This window comes from Melanerpes formicivorus, unplaced genomic scaffold (assembly GCF_026170545.1).
Source record: "Melanerpes formicivorus ecotype bairdi unplaced genomic scaffold, bMelFor1.0.p_v2 SCAF_6, whole genome shotgun sequence".
Classification (NCBI taxonomy): Eukaryota; Metazoa; Chordata; class Aves; order Piciformes; family Picidae; genus Melanerpes; species Melanerpes formicivorus.
The window spans coordinates 10,748,578-10,762,388 of record NW_027142358.1 but is presented as its reverse complement, the minus strand read 5'-3'; the positions used below and the strand labels follow the sequence as shown (position 1 = coordinate 10,762,388).

The 13,811-nt window shown below is 39.4% G+C and overlaps 1 protein-coding gene across 6 annotated transcripts in view; it reads right to left on the bottom strand.

The window, feature by feature from the left end:
- Positions 1–13,811, bottom strand: part of EXOC6 (exocyst complex component 6) — a 121,393-nt gene that overhangs the window by 13,409 nt on the left and 94,173 nt on the right. For all 6 annotated transcript variants that reach the window (XM_068139655.1, XM_068139657.1, XM_068139651.1 and 3 more), the window contains one exon: positions 12,042–12,115. In XM_068139655.1, the coding sequence (XP_067995756.1) occupies positions 12,042–12,115 (74 nt within the window). The remainder of the gene's footprint in view (positions 1–12,041; positions 12,116–13,811) is intronic.

Sequence of the window (13,811 nt, the reverse complement as noted above, 5' to 3'; positions counted from 1 at the left end):
CTTGAGTGTTGATTTAGAACACATGGAAAGCCACTGACAGCCAGAAACCAACATAATTTTGTTTGCATATGGAAACAAAAATTCAATGCAATCCACAAGGCACATACACTTTCAGATGTGCTTATCATAAGATTACTGTAAACAGTTATTTCTTCCAAAGTAGTGCATTCGGGGTATGGCTGCATGACCATCCTTCATGGCAGATGAAGTTACATCCCTTAGGGAAAGCTACACTAGACCTGGGAACCACTGGACAAGGAATTCCACAATCAGTAGCTCAGGAATGTAAATATAGACAACTTAAAAGCAAAGCCAAAATCACTAGACAAAAGTTCTACACTATTTCCTGCACAACCTTCACTTTCCTCTTCATCTACTGCAAGATATTTACTCCTATATTTGTATCTATCAAACAACCTTCAAAATGTTTAGGAAATACTACAGGCTGTACCAAATCCTGATACTTGGTTTTTGTTTTCCTTGCCTAGATAATTTGGCTTAGCAAAGACTTTTGAGCCCTATAAGCTGCAGTAACAAGAAACCGGATAACTCTGAATTTGTTTTTTTGTTGGCTTTTTGCAAAATATCTTCCCCTGCTGTTATGTTTGCAAACATACTAGGAGAAGCTCTTTTTGCTTAATGTCAATAGTCCAATACTATTTTCTAAGAAACATATTCAATAAATTGTTCTCCTTATAAGTTGGTCCTTTCCCTTTAAAAATGCCTCTTCTCCTCACAGCTCAGGTGACAGCATTTTCTTAAAGTGTTTAATCTGAAAAATTGTTACAATTGCTTTGTTAGACAGAATTCCAAACTATGTAATATGTCATTTATAATAATCACTCCTTGTATTTTAGCTCCATCAGACCCCAGTATACATGAAGCTTCTGCTGAGTAATGATGGCACAATTCAGCCCCTAATGCCTCCTGCAATTTGAAAGCATCTTCCCTTGATTTTACTTGCCACTTTGAAATGTTATCCCTTTCTGGTGAGTAATCCCATGCTAGATTCTTTTGCTTCTTAAACGAACATTATTCTCACCCTTTATTGACTGACCACATCTATTATCACATGTAAGCAGTGTTAATCCTCTAGTAATTAACACTCTTATTAAAGTAATTTTAACTCAAAGAAGTTTAAATCGCATTAATGGTTTTATTTAATTAAGCTATGGGACTGTTTTACACTGTCATTTGAGTTTTCAGTTTATGCCTTTTCAATCTACCAGTTATACAAGTTCCTCCAACCCTCCCGGTTACCTGTGTATTTCTGTCTAGGGATTATTCAATATTATTCTCTTTCACTGTGGACTTTTAAAACTATAATCTGTGTCACTGGATGGAAGACAGACACTACACTGAACATATTAACAGTTCCAAATATATCATTTGGATGAGTATTTCAATGATATTACTAAATCCTTCCACAGGGCTCAACATCTTGTTAGTACTTAAAATGAAAAAGATGCTTCTAACATTCTCATACATCCTAAACAAGTACAAGGATCTGCATTTAAATTTTAGATTGGCAAAAAAGGAGAATCTGAATGCACTGGGTTGTGCTGCTTACAAAGGCTAGTTCAACATTTTTTCTTTTACTTTAAAAATAAGCCAGGTTTTAAACTGTGGGGTTTGTGTCTGTCTACTGCATGTTCCTTTCTATGGGAAAATATCTGATGGCCTGTGTTCTCTTACAGATCTCAGGTAAGCTACTCAACTGACACATTTGACACAGGGTCAAAAGACGAAAACTGTCTTCTGGTTTAACTGCATCATGTTACACCATGCACTCTGGAAGAGTGTGAGCTAATTGTGTGTCCTCCTGGAACAATTTCCTGGAGGCACACCGCTGAAACCAGGAAAGCTTGCATTCTCTTAGGAATAAAGTTGCTTGGGACTTTGCACACCATTAACTGTGTACTGAAATTTCTTTCTTTCCTTTGGGTAACCACATCTCTTCAAGGTTACACTGTGTAAAAAAGAAATGTTCTTAATGGGTCTTAGCATAAGCCATGGAAAATGATAAACAAAGAAAAGAATAAAAACAATTAAGTACATTTGTAGACAGAAATTGACCTTTTTAGTCTTTTCTCCCATATGCTGCTTCCATCTACTATTATTTTGATTTTTTCCCCTTTGTGTTTCTGTTCTTATTCTTTCTTTGTTTTGTTTTGGTTTTTTTTTCTCCTATCATCATTATTTCAATGATTGCAGGGTCTTCTAAGTTGTACTGCTCCTTCACTACTACGGGTCTAGGGAAAGTCCTCTGAAAGAGTTTTTCTTTAGATTCTAAAACATAACCTACATGTGAAGTGCAAACTTTCTTTGTTTTGTCAATATCCTTTAAAACAGTGCAACTTGTAAAATGACAAATAGCTCCAAACCTGACATACCTGTAAGAGTCATATATGCTAACATGGTATAAGCCTGTGTGATATAAACAATGCCTAAGAACATGCTAGTTCAGTCATCATATTACTTACAGTACAGTTAGTTCATTCAGAAACCAGACATTTACATAATGGTAGGAAACTAATTAATTTCTTTTGCCACCTGTTAGTATCATTGTGCTAACAGAAAAAAACAGCAAAGGTTTATCCTTCCAAATTTCACTAACTGATTGAAGGCAGAACAATATTCTCCAGTTCGTATTTCTAACACCCAGCTGATGATCAGTGTCACATTATGGTACATACAGTACAAGCACTTTTGAAGATATGATCCTTTTTTCTAATCTAAATGAATAAACATTCATTAACTACATTTCACTTATTTAAGTCCTTACTATGCTATGGAATTCCTTTCTTACATTGTTGTTCTGAAGCAGAGAACAATTCTTATTTTCTTCTTGTAAAATATTCCTTTGACTTTGTTAGATTTTACATTTACATTGGTGACTTTCAAAGAACAGATGGACTGACTTTCATTTTCCTAGAAGAAACTAGCAAGAGCGGGGGAGGGGTGGCAGGATATTCTGGCTCCTGCCTGCAATTGACATAATTTAGAGAAGGGCTGGAACCTTAATGTGTTGACTGATGCAACTGAAAAAAATACTGAAGGCAAATCTGTAGGCTTAAAGGGTTAGTAGTGTTGCCCAATACATAATACATACCTGTGACACTACCAAGTTTAGCTAAGGTTACAGGACATAAGGAATTTTGAGGCAGAAATTATTGAACATGCTAATGTAGCTACCCATCCCATAGTTCCCTGGTTGGAGACTACAACTCATAGATGTTAAGAGAGTACAAAGCATGAGTAATTTGAAGGTAAACAATAATTTTCTTCTTCTATTGTTCAATTAACAATGTTCATACATTACTTATAGGAACCACATACCACCTACAGGATTCACAGGAAGTTCTGTGGAGCTTAGGGCTCCAAAACTGAGCTCCATCCATCAGCTGAGACCTACAGAAGGCCCAGACACAGTGTTAGAGATCCTGCACAAACTGGGTGTCAGCAGGAAGACAACAACATGATATAATGAGTTCACAAACTTGAGGAAAGCCACACACCCCAGATCTTCCTTCCTTGCATTTACATAATTTCTTATATGACAATGGTAAAGGTGAGGATCAGATGAAGAACAAAAGCGTTAGAAGAAGAAAATCAGTGAGAAACTTTATTTTTCACTGAATGACTTCCACTGAATGGGATGTTTATCAGTGCCTCAAAGAAAGAGTAAGCAGAAATTTACAAATATAGGCTAAGTGTGAATTTACAAATCTAATAAACAAATGGATCGATTTCTTCTAGTTCAAGCAAGATTTCTTAATTGAGAAATTAACTGGAAGTGAACCTTCTGAAACTTTTCTACCAACAGGTCCTTCTGCAAAAGAATAAATCTTTCTCCAGATAAAAACTACTGCTTTCTCCCATAACATCCTTGGAAATGACTGCTCCATAAGTAGCCTCCCAGACATGTAAGTTATTGAAGAAATTCAGTATTTCACCAAAGAAAACTAGGCCTTTGGGTTCTGGCATTACAAGTAAGGTATAATTGGGATATGCACTTCAACTACCGAGAATGCAATTTTAGTGTCTTCTAGATCAATGTCATACAAGAATTTCCTCAGTAACTCTGGGATGAGCTTTCTTGAACAAAAAGGTCATATAGATATATGAAATTTTAATAGAATAGAATAAACCAGGTTGGAAGAGACCTTCAAGATCATCACATCCAAGATATCATCCAACACCACCTAATTCATAGTTTCATAGTTTCATAGTTTCATTCAGGGTTGGAAGGGACCACAAGGATCATCTAGTTCCAACCCCCCTGCCATGGGCAGGGACACCCCACACTAGATCAGGCTGGACAGAGCCTCATCCAGCCTGCTCTTAAACACCCCCAGGGACGGGGCCTCGACCACCTCCCTGGACAACCCATTCCAGGGTTTCACCACTCTCATGGTGAAGAACCTCCTCCTCACATCCAGCCTGAATCTCCCCACCTCCAGCTTCATTCCATTCCCCCTAGTCCTATCACTACCTGATATCCTGAGAAGTCCTTCCCCAGCCTTCCTGTAGGCCCCCTTCAGATACTGGAAGGCGACAATTAGGTCACCTCGGAGCCTTCTCTTCTGCAGACTGTACAGCCCCAACTCCTTCAGTCTGTCCTCATAGGAGAGGTGCTCCAGCCCTCTGATCATCCTCGTGGCCCTTCTCTGGACACGTTCCAGCACCTCCACATCCCTCTTGTAATAGGGGCTCCAGAACTGGACACAGTACTCCAGGTGGGGTCTCACCAGGGCTGAGTAGAGGGGGAGGATCACCTCCCTTGACCTGCTAGCCACACTTCTCCTGATGCAGCCCAGGATCTGATTGGCTTTGCGGGCTGCAAGTGCACACTGAGAGCTCATGTTGAGCTTTTTGTCCACCAGCACCCCCAAGTCTCTCTCCTCAGGGCTATCCTCCAGCCAGTCACTGCCCAGCCTGTATTTGTGCCTGGGATTGCCTCGACCCAGATGCAGGACCCTGCACTTGCTCTTATTGAACTTCATGAGGTTGGCCTGTGCCCACCTCTCCAGCCTGTCAAGGTCCCTCTGGATGGCCTCCCTTCCCTCCAGCGTGTCTGCTGCACCACACAGCTTGGTGTCATCAGCAAACTTGCTGAGGGTGCACTCAATGCCACTGTCCATGTCCCCCACAAAGATGTTGAATAAGACAGGTCCCAGGACTGATCCCTGAGGGACTCCACTTGTCACTGGCCTCCACTGGGACATGGAGCCATTGACAGCCACTCTTTGGGTGCGGCCATCAAGCCAGTTCCTTATCCATCTAGTGGTCCACCAATCAAACCCATGTGTCACCAGTTTGGAGACCAGGATGTGGTGTGGGACAGTGTCAAAGGCTTTGCTCAGGTCCAGGTAAACGACATCAGTTGCTTGCCCCTCATCTATTAATTAATCACCTAATCAACTAAACCATGGCACCAAGCACCCCATCAAGTCTCCTCCTAAACACCTCCAAAGATGGTGACTCCACCACCTCCCCGGGCAACCCATTCCAACAGGCAATCACTCTCTCTGTGAAGAACTTCTTCCTATCCTCCAGCCTAAACCTCCCCTGGTGCAGCTTGAGACTGTGCCCTCTTGTTCTGGTGCTGGTTGCCTGGGAGACGAGAGCAGCCCCCACCTGGCTACAACCTCCCTTCAGGTAGTTGTAGACAGCAATAAGGTCTCCCCTGAGCCTCCTCTTATCCAGGCTAAGCAACCCCAGCTCCCTCAGCCTCTCATCATAGGGCTTGTGTTCCAAACCCCTCACGAACTTTGTTGCCCTTCTCTGGACACATTCCAGCAAGTCAACATCCTTCCTAAACTGAGGGGCCCAGAACTGAACACAGTACTCAAGAATAACTCCATAGGTTTTGAGTGAATTAACTATTTCTAAACTTTGTCTTGTGAAAGTCCTGATGACTAAGAGCTGAAAGCTGATTAAATGTGACAGTTGCATTCAGACAGGGACTCACAATATGTCCATGTAAATAGTCCTGACGGCAGCTTTTGCCTACCTTTCTTGGTATTTTTGGTAATACCTGCTTTGATTGACCACTCTGGTGAAACTTTTTGTAATTTTTATGATGGTAGTATTTAGAAGCTGGGGCTCCCTTACACTGCTGTAGGAAATCAAGCGTTTCATCTGCATATGACAAATGAGATTAACACACAACATTTCTAGTCTCACTTCCAAAAATTATAAATTCCCCTAACAGTAACAAAGCCCCTCCTCTTCTTCAACTAAGGCTTATGTTTTTATGTGAAGACTGTTACCTGCAGGTCTCTGAGTCGGGCTGAACCAGTGCTTTATGAGTTCTGTCATTTTCTAAATACACAGTACAGACTTCTTGTCAGCTCATCTAATTCTTGCATATACCTGGTTTGGTAAGTGGAGATCTATGAGAATTGTATCTCTTAAATTAATTAACTTTAAAACACTCCAAATCAAAACCAGAAAATTATTTTTGACAATTTCCATGGTTTAAGTATCTACAGCATTCTTTACTGTCAAGTAGCAGATGACATTCAGTTTAGCCATTATACCTTTCATTCTGGAGAAACTGGTACAGATTTTGCCATAGATGGAGTAGTATATCTTGCTGCTAAATGGCCACATGTATATCATTTTAGTTAAGCAACTTATTGACAGGACTAGTGATGTGAACAACATTTGCACACTTGAGATTTTCAAACTTGTTTTAGGTGCGACCCCTCATTGTCAGTAGGTCAGGATCTAGAACAAAAACTTGGTACACTATCAACACATTACTTGCAGTTCTCTGCTGGAAAAGGGGAATTCAGATGTTGAACTGAATTCCATTTGTTTTGCAGTGAATTTGATGAATGATTCAATGTCCCAAAGACCACACATACACCTAGTATCTCACATGTATACTCTTGGCTCCTTGGAGTATCAGAGCAGGAATACCTACAGCCAGGAAGTGACTGACTTGTAATCCTGCTTTGATTCTGCAAATCCTTATCAAGATAAGTGTATCCAAAGCCATGTTTGGTTTTGACCCCCCACTGCTAATTTCTGTGCATTTGTTTCAAAAGCTTCCTAATTCTTACCAGCTGGCAAGTATAAATCCCATCTCAGTAATGAGCTGGCTTATTTCTGTGTACAGAGCACTGATTGAGATCTTCCTCATAAATAAAACACACAACTTGTGATCTCAGCCTACTGTGATTACCTACAGGCTTCACAGAATTTAGCTGAAAAGGATAAATCTAAGGTAAGAGATTCCACCAGGAAACATAAGTGCTTACAAACAAATTGTCATGTTTGTGTGAAGAATTCCCAATTGTAAGAATAAAGAACTTTGAGAAGACATTGTGCATCCCCTTGCAAGCCAGATAACATGCACTTAGCATACAGTCATACTCAAATAACGGAGCCGTTTTGAACACAGCTCTGCATACGCATGCTACCTCTGTATGATGCAAATACAGGAGACAGTGAGGTTTGAAGCATCCCTGTTTTGCTCACAGACTCAAGCTTCTCCTGCTTTCATGCAGAGTCAGTTTATGAAGAAGGGGAAAGCCAAGCCTTCCTCCCCCAGCCAAGTGAGGATCTGTGGTCTGAAATCCAGAGGTACAACTCCGGTTTCGTTGCTGTCTGAAACCTGATCTCCTTTCTTTAGCTGAATAAGCAGCATTGCACTCAAAGCTAGAGAAGCACAAATCCCATTACACAGCACCCTGAGGCTGGGCTTCATGTTACAGCTGTAGCATGCTCCTCGGCTTGTTCAGAGAAGCTGGGGAGTGCATGGCTATGGGAAAAGGAATCAGTAAGCATTGTGAAAGAATCTGTGAAGATGAAAGTCTCAACAATCATTTCTCTCAGGAAGTGAAAGATTAAATATTCTGTACTACTTGCTAATTAAAAATTCAAACTGTTGCCTTATGAAAGACAGGCTTACTTTCATCTTTAAACTCTGAAGTTTTTAAGGCTTACTCCTAAACATACTGCTAGGAATTTCTCCCTCTTGGAAAATCCTGATGCTTTTTCAGTTCAAGACTCTTCTCTGGAGTAGAGAACAAGGGTGAGTGTACCCTACTAATTTCAAAGCCCCAATACTGTGGTATTGCAGTACTGCTCCTGTTGCAGGACCAGCACTGACCGCAGCTGGAGGATATTAACATGTACTTAAGTGCCAAAAGAGCACAAAGGAGACACAGTTGTTCTCACTCACCCCTGTCAAAATAAGAAAATTCCACAATCATCAAGCTAGCTGACTACTAATCTGAGATCACACAGTAGAAGGAGAAGGCCTGAAGTAGTGTTTGTGGTAAAAATACTGGGAAGAACTTTGAAGTCAAAAGTGAAAAAAAGTCAAGCCACATGTGCAGCTTAGGTTATAACTCTGCAGGAACAATTTGATTTCAAGAATAGACATTTGTTACCACCCAGCTGGTCAAGAATCAGGAAATTTGCCTTAGGCAGCAACTGTTGACTTCTAAGACTACCACAAGGTTATCATTCCTGTGTGCTACACACCACACCAGGTCTCCAAAGAATAATGCACCGATTGTAAAATACAGGCCTTTTTCCTCACAGTATTTCAGTATCCAGGACATCCAAGAAACTGCTTCACATTCCAGAACAGTAATCTTAGTCTTTAGGACTAAAGAACAGATCATAACCAGGACAAAACTAATTCATGTCGGAGGCTGAGCTTCCTCAGAGACTAATTTAAGTAGGACAAACTAGACTTGTTTACCTTTGAAGGTTAATTCCAATTAACCTAGGATGTGAACTGTTAGCAAAATCCTCAAAGTTCATTATTCCACCACACTTTGGGCCACTGTGATATTTACCCAGGCAGTAAGAGATTATCTTCAGAGAGCAATTCAGGTTGCAGGAAAGCTGGGTCATCTTCATGAGATTCCCAAGACTAGTCTCTTTAAAGTAGCCCATGTCACTTTGACAATTGCCTTGTTGAGCTGCCTGCCCCTCAGTGGCTTTAAGTAAGGAGAAGTATGACCTCAGGTCATATTCTAAGAAAAATGGCATAAGGCATGACACAATTACTGCAGCTGTAGATAACCATGAATCTATACCCATTTTCTTAGCAGTTGTTTGCTGCTTTAGGAGCTGCTAAATTAGCTGGAACTGCAACTTTCTAGGTGATCATAGCCATGTAATTTCTTACTAGCATGAACCATGCGTGATTAGTCAACCACACTGTCACCTCTGTAAGATGTTAAGATATTATGGTTGTGGGAATAGCAAAAAAACCCCAAGCCTCACCAGGGTTTCTGCAGATTACAAAGATCTTTAAGGAGCATCTTAAGTATGACAGAAGCATGAGAAAGGATAGCATAAGGAGAAGGAGGTGACTCATCAAAGAGGACATTGGTAAGTACCTGCCCTTTGTGACTCCTTGCCTCTTAGAGCTTCCTGCTACTAACTACTGTTCTCATCTTAGAAGAAACTCTTTCTCGTGTCAGCTGTTTCTATTTGCCCTCCTACATCTGGGGAAGGAAGAAAGAAGGGGGAAAGAAGTTGGCTTGTGGGAGACAACACAACGTCCATACATTGTCTTCAGGGAAAGATGGAGGATCAAGATGAAAATATCTATGGGAATTCTTTTCAAAGCTGCTTCTCCCACCATGGTAATCATCCAAGTGTAGCCCTTTCTGTATTCCAAGCTGGCTCCTTGCAAGTGACTTTACTTCTTTAGTAAAATGTTCTACAATATTTTACTGCCCAATCCTCTTTAATCTTGCACATTGCCCTAGTATGACAGAGTAAGCTGTTGTTGAGATAACTGGCTTCCATTAGCAACCATGTGATTGGCAGGACGATAAAGTCTTTTCCCTCGCAGGTCAGCTGCTTTTTAAGAAGAGGGCAATCCTGCTGATCCATCTTTTAGCTACAGTCTCTCACTGAGTCCCAAATCTCCTGCCTTTTAGCTTTGATATGGTTCAAGCTTTCCCCCTTGTATCAGCCCCTACCTGTCATCAGCTCCTCTGTACCAAACAGCCAATATCAGGAGTTTGACCTCAGGGCACAGTCCGGGTGGGCAGGTAAAACCTGACCACTGGACCTACTTCCTTATCTTTCATATCCTGCAATTCATGAAGAAGTATCAAATTCAAACTAAAAAACAGAAGCATGACCTTTTATAAGAACTTTCTGAAAAAGGCTCTGTTGCCTTTCTAAGTGTTCTTGAAAAGAACTGTCATCCACCCTATTAAGACAGAAATGGATCACAAATAAGGAAGAGAAAAAACACTGCAAAACCTTACTAAATGGTGAGTGTTTTTAATCTGTGCTTGCAATATCTTTTGGTGAGATATGCAAAAATATAGTAAAAAGCAAACTAAAACAAATATACTAGAACTATCCTACACCTGCAAGCTCCAACTGCAAGCCAATGAAGAGAGTTGTCCAGAATTTTGTTGTTTATAAAGTATCTGAAGTGGATTAGATAAGATTCCCATGGCATACAGAGCTCTAAAGCATTACTTGCATCAAGAGAATTCTAAATATAAGCTGCTAACAAAAACTGAGAGCTATCCTAAGCAACATAATCCCCACTTATGTAACATGACAGTTGGTGCTTAGAACAAATAAAAATATTATTTATTTCCTGTAGCAAGTATGTACACACCCTGCCCTCCTGCACAGCTGGAAACCACGTTTTCCCTTGAAACAAATACAGGCTCTGCAAGGATTTATGCCACTTAGACAGATGACAGAAATGGTGCCAAAATCTCTCAACATGCTCTCTCTTCAGCTTAGTACAATTTGGAAGATGTTTAGTCACTTCTAACATTGACAATAAAAGGAGAATGAAAAAACCAATCCAAAAGAGGAGGGCTTCTAGTCAAGAGTTGTGGTAGTTGAAGTCTGGCAGAGTATATCTTTATGTATGAAATTCTAGAACTCCTAGCGCACAAGTATCACATGAACAAATCTTATTGCCATGATCTTACATCCTCCTCATGCCGTCCCCACTTATCCCATTGTAGATATTATTCTTCTTATATTACTGTGAGAATGTAGCAGACAACTCTGCCTTTTAACTTTTTAATTTAAGAGAAGGTTTAATGAAATCTTTTCCACTGTTAGGAGAAACTGGAATACATTTGCCTCAGGAATTTTGCCTTCCAAAATGCCTTTTCATATTCTTGCTGTGAAAAAACTACTAGCTATTAAAAGCAAAAAGTATTCTTACTATACAGATAATTTGGTATGGAATTTTTTCTACACTTGTCTTCTTTTCTGATGACTTGATGGGCTTATAATGGTGCAGAAAAATATTATCAGCACCCACAGAGAGCTAAGGGCTCTCCATGTACAGTTAATGATTATTTTCACTTTTTAAATGACACTTATACTCTCAATTTTGTGAAATAATAAATTGTTTCCAGAAGCTTACTTTAAGTATGGAAAGTTTTTGAAAATTAATTGCTGTGAGTGGATATATTGTCAGAATTTACAGAGAGCAGGGAATAAAAATTATCTTCATTTCAAGCAGTTTACCTCAGTCCGGAAAAATCTTCCTTTTGGCAAGAACTGTGCCAAAGTGCTTCTGATATTAAGGCATTTAAAATTAATTTTGATATGTGACACAGATCAGGTATTTGGAGATAAAGTTACTTTCTGAATGTTTAAAAGAATTCTATGTAACAAATTAAGGAAAGGACCATGCTTGATTCTGCTCTCCTGGGAGTTTGTTCTGTAGACATAAGCAATTGCTCAGAGTGCAATCAGGCCAGCACACACCAGGGTAACATGCATACTGTTGCAAAACCAAAAAAGGTGTCACAGGACCTTTACAAAATTGCCAGGACCAAAATTCAATCTTTTATCTAACAGTACCACCAGTAGTACAGTGCCCCCTAACAACACACTGGAGACAGTCTTATGGTAAATTATGGGGAATAGTGCCACTAATAATGCTTCAAAAAGTACTTTTCAAAATTAATTACATGGGGATGCAAAAACATGAAAGGTTCTTGAATTTAATAACTTCAGGATTGGTCAAAAGGAGAAATTAGTAGGATAAAAAACAATGAGTGCCTTACTTGTCTGAGGTCAATGAAAGCTAACTGCAGGGTGTCTCCCTGGAATCCTGGCACAGGCTCAGAACTAGCAAACACTGTAAAGAAAGGTTAAAAATATTACACATATAGAATTTTGTAAAATATGTAACAGAAAATCCTGCTCTATACAATATAACTGCTAGCTAAAATGCAACTAGTGTACTAGAAAAAAAGATTAAACTAATAACTTGCAGTGATTAAAAACAAACCAACAAACAACTTCCCCATTATTTTTTCAACAATCTTAAAAGACAATACTTTAAGGAGTACGAACAGGAATTTTGCTTAAAATTCTAACCCAGTAGTAATGCTACAATCACAGGAGCCAACATCTTTCTTTCACTTGAGGTGAATGATTACCGAAGAATTTTGGAATAATACCAGTTCCATGGCTTTTGTTAAGCATTCCACAATATAAACCCACCTCCCCCTAGCCAAATAGCAATAGAAGACAAATACCAAGGTGGGAATTCAGTGTGTAGACAACAGGTGGAAAACTATACATACAAAATAATGGTAAGTTCTACAGTAATGAGAAAACATCAGATAACTGTTTAAATTGGGAAACAATCAGTAATTATCAAACCTCAAAATATACATTTTTTTGTTCTTATCCTGATCCCATGCTAATAACAAAGACACTTGCAGAAACACTCATTGCCTCATAGCCCCACTCAAAAAAGACATCTTACTTCAAAAGAGCTTCAAAAGCTCTTACTCATCTTACTTCAAAAGATAATTTTGCTCATTTTCTTCAGTCAGAGCTCTTAAGAAAACAAAATATGTGTTACTGCAACAGTTTTAGAAAAGTATTATCTGAGGCAGTGTTTCCAGGCTTGAGAAAGAAGTCGTTCAATTGTAGAAGAAACAGAATATATGGGTCAAAACAATTTCCCGATCTAGTGCTCGACTCTACTGTGCCTCATGCACTCCTGCTAATATTTAAAAGTAATGTGAAATCTTTAATAGATTTTTTTTTTTTTTAAATGGCTAGACAGAAAATTTGGATCATCTAGCAGAAGTAACATCTGGGAAGACACTGGTGTCTGAACTAACATAATGGTGTAATAATAGGCTCAACCATTTATTTTTGAACATATGGTTTCAACTCAAAGCAGACTCACAGGTATATTCATAAGCATAAAAACTATTATGTGGAATGCAACAGAACAAGAGGACACAGTCTCAAGCTGCACCACGAGAAGTTTAGGCTGGAGGTGAGGAGAAAGTTCTTCACTGAGAGAGTCGTTTGTCATTGGAATGGACTGCCCAGGGAGGTGGTGGAGTCACCATCCCTGGAGGTGTTCAAGAGGGGATTGGACGTGGCACTTGGTGCCATGGTCTAGCCATGAGGTCTGTGGTGACAGGTTGGACTTGATGATCTTTGAGGTCTCTTCCAACCCTGGTGATACTGTGATACTGGTAAATGAAAATAAGAAAGATTCCTACTTACAGTAAGACCATCTTAAAATATCTTAGAAGAGCTTAGCAACAGATGAATATAGTATCAACTTTACCAATAGAGGTAGAATTTGTTATTTGTATTACAGTAGTGCAAAAAAAAAAAAAAAAATTAAAAAAATTGTGGATAGCTATGTAATAAGAGAGTGAATTAAACTGAATATGACTTGATTCTTTATCACCTGAAGTAATAAATGACAGCAATCAAGTGCCCTAGGAAGAACAATTCTGTGTCACAGATAAGTATTAGTAACAGCTGTCAAATGCTCACTGATTGCTGTATTCAAGTCC